Raw genomic sequence first — 14628 nt, forward strand, 5'->3', positions numbered from 1 at the left:
GGCCGTGGCCACCACGCGGTTCCCGCAGGCGCCACGACGCGTAGCGGGCGGCTGCAGCCACCACAGCCAGTAGAGGCAGGGGCGGGCCGGTAGGCAGCCAACAGGCAACAGCGACAGGGCGCACGCGGTCCACACCCAACTGCACGCAGGGGGAACCGATTCCTTCCGTCCCCGTGGATCCACCACCAACCATATATACCCCGCTCCGTTCCGTTCCCACGCCACGGCCGGCCAGCCAAAAGCCCAAAACACACCCCAGTCCCCAGAGGCCCAGACCACGAGCCAGGACAGCCGCGTGCGTCGAGGCGAGCCGACGCCCCCGCCCCCGCCAGCCCGCCCGCCCGCCCGCCTCGGTTCCTCCGATCCACGCGCCCGCCCGCCCGCCTGCCTGCCTCCCGGATCCGCCGCGATGGGCAGCCTCGGCGCCGACGCGGAGCCGCAGGGCGCGAGGCGGCGGCCGCGGTTCCTGTGCCTGCACGGGTTCCGCACCAGCGCCGAGATCATGCGCAAGCAGGTGCTCGGCAAGTGGCCCGCCGACGTCACGGCGCGCCTCGACCTCGTCTTCGCCGACGCGCCGTTCCCCGCCGAGGGCAAGTCCGACGTCGACGGCATCTTCGACCCGCCCTACTACGAGTGGTTCCAGTTCGACAAGGTCCGCCCGCCCACGCGCGTCCATCCATCCATCCATTACCCGCCCCTCTCCATCTCTCCTCCTCTCTGATCCCATCGTCCCCCCGCTTATTAGTTCGTCGAATTGATTTTGGTTTCCCTTGTTTTTCCTGCGCGTGTCGCTGACTCGTGCGGCTAGTTAACCAACCTAACTTCCTTATAAAATAGTACTGGCTCGTTCGACGCACTTACCAACTTCCTTATCTACGATATACTACAAAACAGAGTTTTATGGAGTACAGGAATTTCGACAAGTGCCTGGCCTACATCGAAGAGCTGATGATAAGAGATGGCCCCTTCGATGGATTGATGGGTTTCTCCCAGGTAAGCAAGCAGCAAAGTTCGACATCACTTCCCATTCAGTTTTCTGTGGTGATGAACCAGTTTTGTTCGATTGACGGTTGCGGGTCGTAATTTGTAATGCACTGACGTTGATTCCAGGGTTCCTACCTATCTGCGGCGCTTCCGGGGCTCCAAGAACAGGTGAGATCATGGTTCATAGTACTAAATACGTACAGGGCGTCAAGACTCGAAGCACAGCAGGCTCTTCAGCTTTGCTGCTGCCAGTTCTTTACTGTCGCTTTGTGTTTTCATGGCAGGGGCTTGCCCTGACTAGAGTTCCCAAGATCAAGTACCTCATCATCATCGGTGGCGGCAAGTTCCAGTCCCCGACGGTTGCCGAGAAGGCGTACGCCAACAAGGTGGCATGCCCCTCGCTTCACTTCATTGGTACGTTACGTCACTGGCATCACGCATCATTCCATTGTCATGCCAGTTTTGCTTGCGTCCAAGGCGTTGATTGGTGTGGTGGGAACGTTATTGCCTACGTCTCTGTATCTCGTTGCTCGATCTGGCCGGCGTTTCTTGTTAGGCCCTGTTGGGTTCCCAAAATTTTTCAAAATTCCTCGTCACGTTGAATCTTTGGACGCATGCATGAAGCATTAAATATAGACGAAAACAAAATCTAATTGTATAGTTTGTATGTAATTTACGAGATAAATCTTTTAAGGCTAGTTAGTCCATAATTAAATAAAATTTATCAAATACAAACGAAAATGTCACGGTAGCCAGAGCCAAATTTTTTTCATGAACTGAACAATGCCTTAATTGAAAGAGACAGAGTTCGCTTACTGGTATTACTTTTTTTTTCCGCGCGGGGGAAAGGCCTACTGGTATTACTGGGCCTTGTTTAGTTCCTAAAAAATTTTGCAAAATTTTTCAGATTCCTCATCACATCGAATCTTTAGACGTATGTATGAAGTAATAAATATAGACGAAAATAAAAACTAATTACATAGTTTGGTCGGAATTGACGAGACGAATCTTTTGAGCCTAGTTAGTTTATGATTGCACGATATTTGTCAAATACAAATAAAATTGGTACTATTCACATTTTGCAAAATATTTTAGAACTAAACAAGGCCCTGGTGTGTGGTGTCTCCGTAGTCGTATGCTTTCGGCAATGTGCTGCACAATGCTTTCAAGAGCTTGTGTTCACCATTAAAAAAAACTCAAATGAATATATGCCGACTTTGATTCCACTATGGAAACTAATGTTGCCATTTGGCGCTCCATCATGTCTACTGTTCTAGAATTCTTTGACTAGTCAGTTCCTCTAGTCATTTCTGTTCATTATTTGTTTTGGAACCGGTTGTTAGCAGACAACGATGGAAGCACCACTGAACGTTTGAACACGTTTTCAAATTTTCTTGATGCAGGTGACAACGACTTCCTGAAAGTCCATGGTGAAAAGCTCATAGAATCATTCGTGGACCCATTCCTCATTCGTCACCCAAAGGGCCACACAGTTCCAAGGCTCGGTAAACTCCTTTTCTTCAGTCTAATCAATCCCGTGTTTCAGACTCTTCTTCAGCCAAACGAAAAACTATGTATCTTGAACCAACTGGGTCATCTAGCAACAAACATTTTTTTTCTTTTTGCCTCCATATGAACGTCAGTCCGCCAAACTAATTCCACAAGGTATGACTGTTCCATGTCGTGCAGATGACGAGAGCCTAGCGGTCATGCTCCGTTTCCTTGAGAAGATTGAGGGGGAAGTACTTGAGTATTCATCCAAAGATAAGATTGAGGGGGAGGTACTTGAGTATTCATCCAAAGATGTCAACGAAAATGAGGAAGTGTGCTTGTGATAAAGACTTTATAGACCATTAGTATCTGATGTTGGCGAAAAAGCTATACTTGTATTTATTTATTTATAGAATAAACATACGATACCTTGATATAAACATACGATACCTCGATTTTCATGAGGCATGGATTATGAGAATGTAGATTAATCATTGTGTACTTATATTTTACTTGAATTAGAACATCTATGTACCTTTGGTTAGAACGCTGCTCTAGTTTGCTCAGACAGTACGTATACCTCCTCCGTAGTTCAGCTCTTTTAACCCTGACGTGGGATTTGAAGATACAATGAAATTTCTACACTTCGTCGAGGCATATACATCCTAGAGCTATACACATGAGAGTAACTATTCCCTGAGAGTAGAAAATAATTTTCCTTAATTTTAAATACATATAAGTAACTAGGTCGTCCACGGTTATATAAGTGGTCCTTAACTTGTTCCACGCGGTTATATAAGTGGTCCTTAACTTGTTCCACGCGGTTATATAAGTGGTCCTTAACTTGTTCCACGCTTTATATATAAGTGGTCTTCGAACTTGTTTCACAGTTATCTAGTAAGCATGTAGTCTTCGAACTTGTTTCACAGTTATCTAGTAAGCATGTAAATTGTAAAGCACACGTAGTTATGAATGGTACTCCATGTCCTGTTCACTCTAATTAACACAAACTGCCTATGTGGTAGGCAAACATGATAGCTACAGTATGTGTGAAGATATGGATCTCAAGTGACCTACATGTTTATTTTAAAACTATAGGGACTACAAATAGGCAACGAATGTTAGGCCGTCTGGTCGAGCACTCCGATTGGCATTGTTGTGCCTTGGGTTCGATCCCCCAATCAGGGTTAATCGCAACGACGGAGATAAAAACAAATCTCATGCTTGTCCTGCATTTCCTAAAGCATAGGTAAAAGGACCTACCCACTCACAAAGGTAACGGTCCGTGTTGTGAGGACGGGGCATGGGGCTCGGAGGCTTTCTGGACATGTGTGAGAGGTCTCTACCTTAATCATAGAAATTTCGGAGACTATATAGCCCTTGTGGGTTGAGTTTTAGGGACTGCAAATATGTTTGAACTCTTTTATTTCCACTTGACCCAAGCTATAATCCACATTGAGATTGGTCTCTACCTTTGATTAGTCTTTGGTTATACTCTAAGGATTAGGGATTTAGTGTCTTCGGTTTTGAGATGGTAAGATGAGATTCGTGGTAGAGTAGGGGATTTAAGCAAGATGGTGTTGAGCCTCAAGCTGACATAAAGTGCAAACGAATTAGTTGTCGGGAGTGCCTAGACGAAAAAGGTTGTAGAAGTGATGACACCTCTCAGGTTACAAGGATAGGCCTATGGTGGCCTATTGTTGGTATAAATTAACTGCACTCCACTAAATAAATTAACTGCACTCCTTTCATGTCTAAAGTTCCAATAAATATTGACGTTATCGACCGTCAACACCTATCTAGTGACAACATCCGCCGAAGATGAGGTGTGGGAGTGGGTGAGGGAATCGATTTATAGTCTACGAGGCTCATCGAAGGAGAGTGGGTGGAGGTGAGGTGGATGGATCAGCAACATGAAATTGGGAACGCTGCTCATCGATGTGGTGTCTACAATGTGCTTATGGATAGAAGGTGATAGAGGTGAAAGAGACGCTCATACCTATTTGCCATGTGTAAGATGATGAATGGTGGGTCACCACTTATGTTTGTCTACAACAATTGTACATTGAGAAGTGCAAGCAAATAACTACTTCCTTTGTTTCAAAACATGCAACTGTAGCTTTCTCATAAGTTTCACCAAATTTTAGAAAAATGAATTGACCGCCTTGACAACATCAAATTTATTATATCAAATTCTTCATTAAATGTCTTAATAATGTGTTTATTTGAACTAGTAGATGTTAATATATATTTTTATAAACATTGCTCAAAGTTAGAGAAATTAAATTTAGAATAACGTTTAGGTGACCTATAATTTAACGAATACAAAACATCTCTCTTATCGTAGTTGTCGCTATATCCAAATATAGATGTTTAAGGAGAGTTTAGCACTTTAGCTATTAGCTCACGTACGTTTACCAAACAACTGCACCATTATTATCATTAGGGCACTCCCAATGCTAGAAACTACATATAGTTTCTATACCCATTAATTCTTATAGACACTATATATAGAAACTATGGTCCGAATGGATAATTTCTATAGAATATTTTTATATCCAATCACATTCATTCTCTCTTCATTCTTAGCCAATCATATCACTTTATGTCTTGGATTTTGTGTAGACATGGTCTCTAACTTAGACCCAGTTTCTATGATTTTTACTCTCTCTCTTCAATAACTACATTGCCACATCAGCAAAATGCTTAGGTGGCACTGCAATTAATGTCTATAGAAACTATAATGGTTTCTGTATTGTATTGGGAGTACCCTTACTTGGCATCGCAGCGTCACTTTTCATTGGAAGTTGGAATGGTTTGCTTTAATTTGGTTTGGTTGGGTTGGTGTTGGTTGGACACAATCTCCACAGCGATTAATCAACAAGCGCTAGTCCAGAAACCTTTCAGGATGTTCATTGCACTTTGCTAGTGGTTGTTGTATTCTAGGAAGAGAAGCTATAGATCCGTGATGACTTCTTATTTGTTGTGGTCTTTGAAAGGTCTTTGTTTGGTTTTGGTAATTGAGTGACAACTTCAATGGATTAATAGTGTTTATTGCATATGAGACATGACTTGGAGTTATGTGACCAAAGTGGAGAAGATCAAGATAAGGCTTGACTCGATGGACCGATTACAAGAGTAAAAAACAAGTCTGAGGCTTTGAAACCTATAACCACCCCGTCCTTCCAAACAAACATTAGCATGAAATAAGTTGTATCCCTAAAATCAAAGGTTGAACATTTCCTTCCTCCCTCTCCAACCAAACGGACCTTAGTATCTGTCAAAGGGCCAAACACTTCTATGTTCAAGTAACGACGTGAGGACAAGATGATCATGTGGCTGAGACGCTCTGGTCAGACAAAGAATGGACCAATTTAAGAGCGGAAGGAAAGAATGAGAAGATAAAAAAGTGGCATTGCGGCCTCACTAAGCCTTGTTTAGTTCACTCCAAAAACCAAAAACTTTTCAAAATTTTTCGTCACATCGAATATTACGGCACATGCATGAAACATTAAATATAGACGAAAACAAACACTAATTAACAGTTTGCATGTAAAATCACGAGATGAATCTTTTAAGCCTAGTTAGTCCATAATTAGATAAATATTATCAAATACATAAAAGTGCTATAGTACCCAAAATTCAAAAAATTTTTGCCAATTTGAACAAGGCCTCACAAGGACAAAATTGACTTTCCATACTCTTTCTCTCTCCTCCCTTGTATGAATGAATATTTTCATTTTATTTATTGTTTAGTACTAAATGCGCACAAAATTATAATATACATCAACAAATTTAATATTGAATGATATCTGTCGTCAAATACAGTACTTTCTATAATGTCATAGATAATTTACACATAAATTTCACAAGAATTGGTTTAATTTCACATAAAAAACATGGGAACCAGAAAAAAATCATGTGTTATTATCATGAACTTGTTCGCTCGAGCTTATATGTCAAATCTACTATCTATTAAACATTATTTTTCTTTCATAATAAATTAACGAATAATAGTTTCAACTATGATTTATCAGCCTAACTTATATCGATGTAGTAACGTAAGAATTAAATTCATAGTGTACACGAGTGTATGCAAATTTGGGCCTCGTTTAGTTCCATTTTTTAAAAAAATGGACACTATAGCATTTCAATTGTATTTGAACAATATTATCTAATCATAAATTATTTAGGTTTAAAAAATTTATCTCACAAATTACAAATAAACTGTATAATTAGTTATCTTTTATCTATATTTAATGTTTTGTGCACGTGCCGATGTGACTCTGGAAAATTTTACAAATTTTTTTAGTAAGGCCTTGTTTAGTTCCGAAAAGATTTCGGTACTGTAGCATTTTTGTTTTTATTTGACAAATATTATCCAATTATAGACTAATTAGACTTAAAAGATTCATCTCGTGATCTATAGGCAAACTATGCACTTAGTTTTTGTTTTCGCCTATATCTAATGCTTCATGCATGTGCCCTAAGATTCGATGTAATGAGGAATCTTGAAAAACCAAAAAAAATTCAAGATTTCCCGTCACATCGAATCTTGTGGCACTTGCATGAACATTACACTTTAGTTGTAAATCGCGGGACGAATCTTTTGATCTTAGTTAGTCCATAATTGAATAATATTTGTCACAAACAAACGAAAGTGCTACAGTAGCGAAATTCAAACAAAAATTTCGCATCTAAACAAGGCCCAGGCCTAAGCCTTGATGAGCCGAGGGATCAAAATCAAACATGATCAGGGCATCAGGCCAACCGTGCGGTTTGCCAGTATCCGTTCATCAGCGTGAGGGCTGAGGGAGAGTTGCCTTTTCTCTCTCCCGTCATCCCGTCTCCTCTTCTTCGTGAACTCTCTTTTCCAGATCAGAAGAAGCTCGGACCGGCGGCGGCGGGTGACGCAGGTGCCGCCCCCTCCTTCCCCTCTCTTCTATCGCTCTCCCTCCCGGAACCTTCAGATCCGCATAAAACCTCGGTCCCCCTTTGGTTCTGTGCCACGTGACAGGATCTGTTCTGGTGGCGACGTCGAACAGCACGCGGATGGACGGCGGCGGCGGCGGCGACCTGCGGAGCGCCATCAAGAAGTGGAACGTCATCTACCCTGTCTACCTCAACTCCAAGAAGACGGTCGCCGAGGGCCGCCGCATCGCCGCCGCCAAGGCCTGCCCGGACCCCACCTGCGTCGAGATCGCCGACTGCTGTTCGCACCTCAAGATCCCCCACGCCATCGAGGTGCCCGCCCTGCTTCCTTCCCCGATCGTTTCCTTTTCCAGTTCAGGATTGACAGTATGGTTCGTTGGTTTGCACATCTGGACTGGCCAATTGTTGCTATGCGTAGTTGGATAAGGCGTACCCAAGGGATTTCTTCCAGGTGGGGAGGGTCAGGGTGCAGCTCAAGAAAGATGACGGCTCCCCCGTCAATCCTGCTATTAAAACAAGTAAGTGACCGAACTGAATACTTGCTTTCACCTAAGCTGAATTTAGAATGGGACTGCATACATATTATACTCGATTCTGAAGCATGTGTGAATTGCTAGTGATTCAGCTGGGAAGAACAAGTATGCAGTATTCAAGTGTTTCCTTTGTGTAAATATGAAATAGTTTCTGCTTATTGATGATTTCATTTAGGAAGGAAGATGACAAACTGGTAGTGGGTTATTGTTCATTTTCTTACTCCACTTATTAGTTAGGGAATTTAACATTTGAAGTCCAAACCCATGAAATGTGTATCTCTGTTGCCTTGTTTTAAATTGCGGGCTAAAGCATTTAGCGGTGTCTTTGGAAAAACACTAAGCGCGCTATAGTGGCCGCTATAGAAGCGCTAAGGCATATAACATTTTTTTTTTAAAAAAATGCAAATTGCTTTCCCAAATAAGTAAGGGATTTTCAGCAGGAAGCAATAAGTAGTGACATAGTAGATGGTAGTGACAATACACATAACACATAAGTGAGTAGGTGACACCCGGCAGTGTAATTGTTTTGGGGGCCTCATTTCTTGGCAGGTTGGCTGGTTGGACATTTAGTGCTGCTAAATTAAGTCATTGTTAAACTGTTTAACGCCGCTAATGCCTGAAATAGCGCCTGTAGCTGCAGTTGCATTAATATATGCAATGTTGTAGCGGCACCCGTCTAAGATTTTTGAAGTGTAATTGCTTCCTTTTTGAAAGGAAGAATAGCACGGATCTGGCTAATTGTTAAAGTAACAAGGAGCCAAGGTGTGAGTCTATTCTGAAATGAAAAGAAGCTAACTCCCAGACTATTACATCCTCCATTAGTGTTATATTAGTTTGATATGATGGCCCACTCTAATACCTTAGATAGTAATATATTTCGTGTTGAGATTTACACGTTTTATCATTATGTCCATGCCTTGATGCTGTGTTTATGGATGTATACATTCTGTTCTTAGTTTGATCTTATTTATGCCAAACTTGTGTAAATGCTATCATGTTGCTGTTTTGCTTGATGCCTCAACTTTTACGTATAACTTTTATGTATGTTGACTATAAACAGCATCTTTATGATTCCCAAGAACTGCTTAATGCATTATCTATGCAGGATTTTCCTTTTGAAACCAATATTATTGCTGCACTTTGTTTGGTTTTCCATTACTCATATTTGGATCATTTCACAAATCAGGAAAACCTATGTGTCTGCTTCTCCCTGACGCTTCAATTTGTATTGCCTTTCTATTAACCTCAAAATCAGCTTAGCTGTATTGAACACTTTGAGTTTTTTTTTTCTTCATCACAGAGCTTCGTCCACATTTGAATGTTTGTTAACAAAATATGGGCCTATTTCTTTTTCAAAGTATGAGGTTTTTCATGTGCTGCAACCCCTCAATTAGCAGCCTCTTGTTTGTACTTTGAATCAATCCTAAATGGTTCCCTAACTGGATACTTGGTGGGTAGTACATCTATGTTTCAATCTTTCAGAATCTGAGAATCACGTCCAGCTGACTATTTCACGTTGGATTAGCTTTATGTTTCCTTTTGACCTACTCTTCTTTTTTTTACAGATTTTCTTTTATCTACTAAACTCCAGGTTTCTATAATGGAATTATTTTAATCGTTATTCACTAAGGCTAACAATAATAATTTCAGTGCTTGGGGCAATTACCTCATCATTTTCCACCTTGTTGGGTGAACTCACTGAGTCTGGGTTCTTTAATACTTCAACTGACAGCCTCCCTTTAGTTGGTTAGACTTCAATTGCTACAATCTTCATGTCTTTCTAGGGTTCTTCTTGTGTTTATTCATATTATTAAGTAATTCAGGGTCTTCATACTTTTAACACTAGAGTTTACTGAATCTTTTTTGTCTGTGACTTGCATATGTTTTTTATTTTTGTGCATGTATGCAAAATATTGTTACATTCTACTATACTTCTTTTAAGTTCAGAAGAGCCTCTTTTGACATTCTAGAATCGTTGTTAGTGAATACCCAATGGAATTTAGGGCGTTGCTGTCATGGTAGATAGTCTTTGGTACATTGAACACACCGCTATGCAATTTAGAAAAAAGAATCTACGGCGATTAAATTACTAGCATTTTGGGTTTGTTGAGAAGCAGTTGTTGCAGTATTATGAGGCCATGCCTATTTATTTATGAAAGCATCTTTTATATTAGTGAATCTTTGTCCTATTAACAAGTACTATGCAGCCTATTTGGAGTCAGTAGCTAACTGTTTACACCTAATTTGTCTTGTATACTACTTTACAGTGATTTCTTGTTTTCTTGTTTGGATTAATAGCCAGTTTTGCCCCTCATGTTCTATTTGACCTTTGCATTAGCTACTATATAAAACAAAACTAGTATATGAATTAAGCATGCTCTTTCAGAGGCAAGTTTCCTTGTTGACATGGGTCTGTTGTGTCATCTTTCCTGTGGGCATAGATGCTTTAGACAGTTTTGTTATTGTTAGTTCTAGGTGCCATTGACTTGTTTGGAAAAAGTTTGCCTTACAAGTGTCTAACGTGATGTCTTTTGTTACTGGCAGCAAATTGTTCAGTAAACATAATGCATGCCTCCTATCTTCATAACTCATATGTGTTGGTTTTATGGAATATTATTTTAACAATCTCATCAATTGTTCTTTTTTTTGTTTGATCTTTGTTTGTTATGATGTATCATGCTATAATGTTGCCATGAGCAGTGTTGATCGATGACATCACTGTGTAACTATGTTGGATTGCTTCTTTGGAACTATTTTAAATATTTATAAAAGAAAATATTTTTTTCTAACTTGACATCATTTTTTGGTTGAGGCATGAGCATGAACATGGGCAACTGAGCATGTAATACTATTCCAAATTCTGCTTCATTTCTCATTAATCTGTTGGCCCTCGATCTCCCTGTACAGGTGAGCAATCAGGTCACCAATACTCTCTCTCTCACACACACACACACGGCTGGAGGTAGGAGAGTAAGAACAGAGCATACGAGCACAGCACTCGCAAAGTCTGAAACTCTGAATGTGTAGCATCCTGAACTGAATTTTTCATTGCTATGAGTAGAGTATATATACAGCTCTTGTACCAACTATAAGGTACACAAGAGTATGGCCGATCTCAGCTCCAACTACTTCCTACATGGCTGATGTATGCCACTACTAAGTTGGCCTATTGCCATACTTCTAATAGTACAGTAGAGGACAGCAAGAATGACCTAGTGTTAATTCTCTGCTGCAGCAAAAGATCAAGCAAGGACAGCAGATTATCTTACATAATCATTGTCCCAGATTCCTCCCAGTGCTCCACCATGATCATCTCTGAACTCTTCTTGGATGCTGCATGTTCTGATACTGATCTCGATATGAATTCCTAATAGCTATACTGCTGTGCGAACAATCAGTACACCAGCCTTTGTTAAGTACAGTGGTGTGAATGAGTGGTGGAATGTTTTTTCAATACCTGTGTTTATGACAACTTAGCTACATCGATCTTCCACCTAGAGGGGGTTTACTGATCTGAATAGGTGTACAAGAAAGACTTTAAGGGCTTGCACTGTTATGATGTTTTTTTCCAATTGCATACCTTGAAGTTAGATGCCATATTTATTTTGCTTTAGCATGTCATTTTTTCTTTTTTTTTCATTTTGTAAAAATGAAGTATGAAACTCTGCAGCTTCCAGTTGTAGATGTGGGAGTCCACCATTAGTTAATTTATGCACTTCCCAAGATTTGGTCTTTTTTAAGGGATATATTTGTGCAGTTGTATCTTACTGACACGCCTTCACATATTACAGAGAAGCAGCTGATGATCCAAATAGCAGAGCTAGTTCCCAAGCACCACGGAAGGACAAAGAAGCAGGAGGCAGCAACCAGTTCTTCAGCCGGTGGCAGTTCAAAGAACACAAAAGGCGGGAAAAAGAAAAAGTGATGGCAGTATCATTTTGTGTTTTTTTTTTCCTTCTGTTCGTCCTCATACTAAGCGTCTGTGGAAGTTGTCTTTCTGAGGCCTGAAAATCATTGTGAGTTTTGGTGGGATTTTGGTCCATTTGAAAATTTATGTACCCATCTTTCATGTTATCTTCAGATTCAGAAGTCCACCTAACCTGAGGCAGCTGCTTGATAGAACTTTGACTAATCCTGCGTAGATTCTTCATTTCACAAATACCACTCCATTCCAAATTGTAAGTCGTTTGACTTTTTTTACCTCAAGTTTGACCACTCGTCTTATTCAAAAAATTTGTACAAATATAGTCAAATTTAAGTCATTCTTGAAGAACTTTTATTAATAAACCAATACACAACAAAAAAAAGTGATATTTTGTACAAAACTTTGAATAATACGAGTGGTCAAACTTGATATTAAAAAAGTCAAACGACTTACAATTTGGGATGGATTGAGTATAATAGAGCTGGTTTCATGTCGTCTTGCTTGGATTAAATCTTGTACTTAGATCTGTTTTCGTTAACTCGTATGTGATGGTGATTTACTGTAGTATCTCTGGTCCTCTGTATTTCCCCTACAAGTATATACTACAAAATGTATAAGACTATCAAAGTGTTCTTGACTGCAAATCATATGAAGGGTATTTGAAGAATGTAAAAAATGTTTTTTATAAAGAAAAAACGCCAGTCAAAGTTGCAAAGTTGGTGTCGACCGAACGAGAACGAAGAGAATTATAAGAACTTGAACAATACCATTATGCCATTTTGCGGTTTTACCTTGCATAATGCTAAATTTCTAAATTCCTTGGTCCCCGCCCAGCGTCCAATATTCATGTCCCGTTTACATATGGTTCTAAATATAGGGTTAGGTTAGTCTTATGTGGTTTCTATGAATATTAAATATGTTGATGTGACACAGTATTAATGAAGAAATAGATGATAAGAGTTTTATGGAAGTAGAGAAAATTTTATTAAAATGAAACTCTTCTATATAGTTTCAAAATATGTATGCGTTAAAACTGAGTCATCAAACTCTGGCCTTATAGACACTCAACAGCGATGCAAGGCGGGTTTTTTTCCGCAAACTTTTTGTGGACTGTATAAACAACAGAAACACTCGTCACACACATTGTTACTTCACAGATTACACCATGAAACAGAATCATGACGGTGCGGTTTATTCGTATAAGGATTCACATCAATCATACGCGCGGCGCATGCATGTAGAGGGACAATCCATGAAACAACGATGGTAATAACAAAAGTCCATATGAGTCACTCGAACTGACAATCAGCTAGTCGATAGATAGATGTATATATATGTATATCACGCGGCGGCGGTGTCGTCGATCAGTCAGGCGGCGGTGACGGCGATCTTCATGCCGGACTGGCAGTGGCCGGGGATGCTGCAGATGAAGTAGTTGGTGCCGCGGGCGAGCGTGACGCGGTCGTTGCCGGACTTGTACACCTTGGCGCCGCGGGGCGCGGAGCAGCCTTTGTAGCCGGCGGCGTTCACCGCCACCACGTTGTGCGCCGTCGAGTCGTACTTGAACACTGCACCGGCACCGATCACCACACCACCAAGTTACAGATCATTCATCCCAAATTAATATGAACTGACAGTTAGTTAAACCGTGCACGTACGCCTGCATATGTTTATGAGCATTAAAAAAAGCTACTCGTACGCGATGTGTTCGATCCGATCGATCGGCCAAGAATTAATCTAGCTCTCTGCTGCATAATATATATCGCCCTTAATTTGGATATACAGGTGATGAGGTCACAGTCGTCGTCGTCGTACCTAGGACGTCCCCAGCCTTGAAGCGCTTGCCGTTGGTCCAGGTGTTGGTGTTGAAGCTCCAGCCGCCACGGTCGCCGACGGTGAACACGGCCGACTCCGCGACGTGGGCTTGGAGGAGCACGCAGAGGAGCACCGCCGCCGCAACGACCACCGCAGCTCCACTGCCTCTTCCCTGCTGCTGCTGCGCCGCCATTGCTGTCTACTCACCTCACCTCACCTCACCTCACCAGCTGGATGCTCAGACGACGACGACGACCGGCCGGCACACAGAGAGCAGCAACTTCTGGTGCTTCTGGTATATATATAGAGAGAGAGCAAGCGACAAGAGAAGAGTAGCTAGTGATGGTGAGTGGACTGGTGGTTGGCAATGGCCGCCGGGGGTGTGCTCTGGTTTTATAGGCTCCATGGAAGTGGAGGCGTGAAGGTAAGTAGGCCCCGTCGAGATGGAAAAAGGCGAGTGGAAATGGAGCAGGCGAGGAGGGTTCGGCCAACGACCCACAATGGAGGCGCCCCATTACTTTTGGACTGACGACGACGCCGATGGATGGATGGACGGACGGACGGAGATGGGAGACGAGCTGATCGATCGATCGACAAGGTGTAACAGACATGTTTAATTGCGAGGCCGCCTCCGAAGGCGTCAAGCAAGTGTGGGAAAACGTAAAGCTAACAGCACGCGCAGATTAGATATACTAGATGTTACGACGCGTGCACCATATGTATATGTATATGCATATCTTTTTTTACACCTACTTACAAGGGAGGAGAAACTAGAGACAAGAGCTTCTTGGTTACACTGTTCAGTGTAGTAGCTTGTTGATTGCTACTGTATACATCATCGTTCGATTACGAGTGATCATGGAAAGCTTACATACATGTTTTATTCACATCGATCTAAAGCAATGTACACCACACGTCGCCTTGACGTCAAAGCTAGGTAGCACACGG

The 14628-nt window shown here is 41.6% G+C and overlaps 3 protein-coding genes across 3 annotated transcripts; 2 read left to right on the top strand and 1 right to left on the bottom strand.

Annotated features, from left to right (window-relative positions):
• LOC8057441 (esterase AGAP003155) lies at nucleotides 227-2999 on the top strand. Its single transcript, XM_021464116.1, has 6 exons — nucleotides 227-652; nucleotides 895-993; nucleotides 1111-1152; nucleotides 1269-1398; nucleotides 2388-2489; nucleotides 2674-2999. The coding sequence occupies exons 1-6, from the start codon at nucleotides 410-412 to the stop codon at nucleotides 2817-2819; spliced, it is 762 nt and encodes a 253-aa protein (XP_021319791.1). The 5' UTR covers nucleotides 227-409; the 3' UTR covers nucleotides 2820-2999.
• Nucleotides 7229-12088, top strand: LOC8073395 (signal recognition particle 19 kDa protein; the record flags this gene model as incomplete). The annotated part of the gene is made up of 4 exons (XM_002446534.2): nucleotides 7229-7391; nucleotides 7493-7719; nucleotides 7826-7925; nucleotides 11732-12088. Coding segments are annotated over 4 exons (624 nt in total), but the record flags the coding sequence as incomplete, so codon positions are not given.
• On the bottom strand, nucleotides 12983-14057 carry LOC8073396 (basic blue protein). Its single transcript, XM_002447887.2, has 2 exons — nucleotides 13681-14057; nucleotides 12983-13433 (listed from the first exon to the last, which is right to left on the bottom strand). The coding sequence occupies exons 1-2, from the start codon at nucleotides 13871-13873 to the stop codon at nucleotides 13234-13236; spliced, it is 393 nt and encodes a 130-aa protein (XP_002447932.1). The 5' UTR covers nucleotides 13874-14057; the 3' UTR covers nucleotides 12983-13233.

This window comes from Sorghum bicolor, chromosome 6 (genome assembly GCF_000003195.3).
Source record: "Sorghum bicolor cultivar BTx623 chromosome 6, Sorghum_bicolor_NCBIv3, whole genome shotgun sequence".
Lineage (NCBI taxonomy): Eukaryota > Viridiplantae > Streptophyta > Magnoliopsida > Poales > Poaceae > Sorghum > Sorghum bicolor.

Coding starts and splice junctions, on each gene's coding strand:
- LOC8057441 (XM_021464116.1), top strand. CDS start 410: ATGGGCAGCCTCGGCGCCGACGCGGAGCCGCAGGGCGCGAGGCGGCGG. Junction 653..894: donor AGTGGTTCCAGTTCGACAAG/GTCCGCCCGCCC, acceptor ACTACAAAACAG/AGTTTTATGGAGTACAGGAA. Junction 1,399..2,387: donor CCCCTCGCTTCACTTCATTG/GTACGTTACGTC, acceptor TTCTTGATGCAG/GTGACAACGACTTCCTGAAA.
- LOC8073396 (XM_002447887.2), bottom strand. CDS start 13,873: ATGGCGGCGCAGCAGCAGCAGGGAAGAGGCAGTGGAGCTGCGGTGGTC. Junction 13,434..13,680: donor CAAGGCTGGGGACGTCCTAG/GTACGACGACGA, acceptor GTGCCGGTGCAG/TGTTCAAGTACGACTCGACG.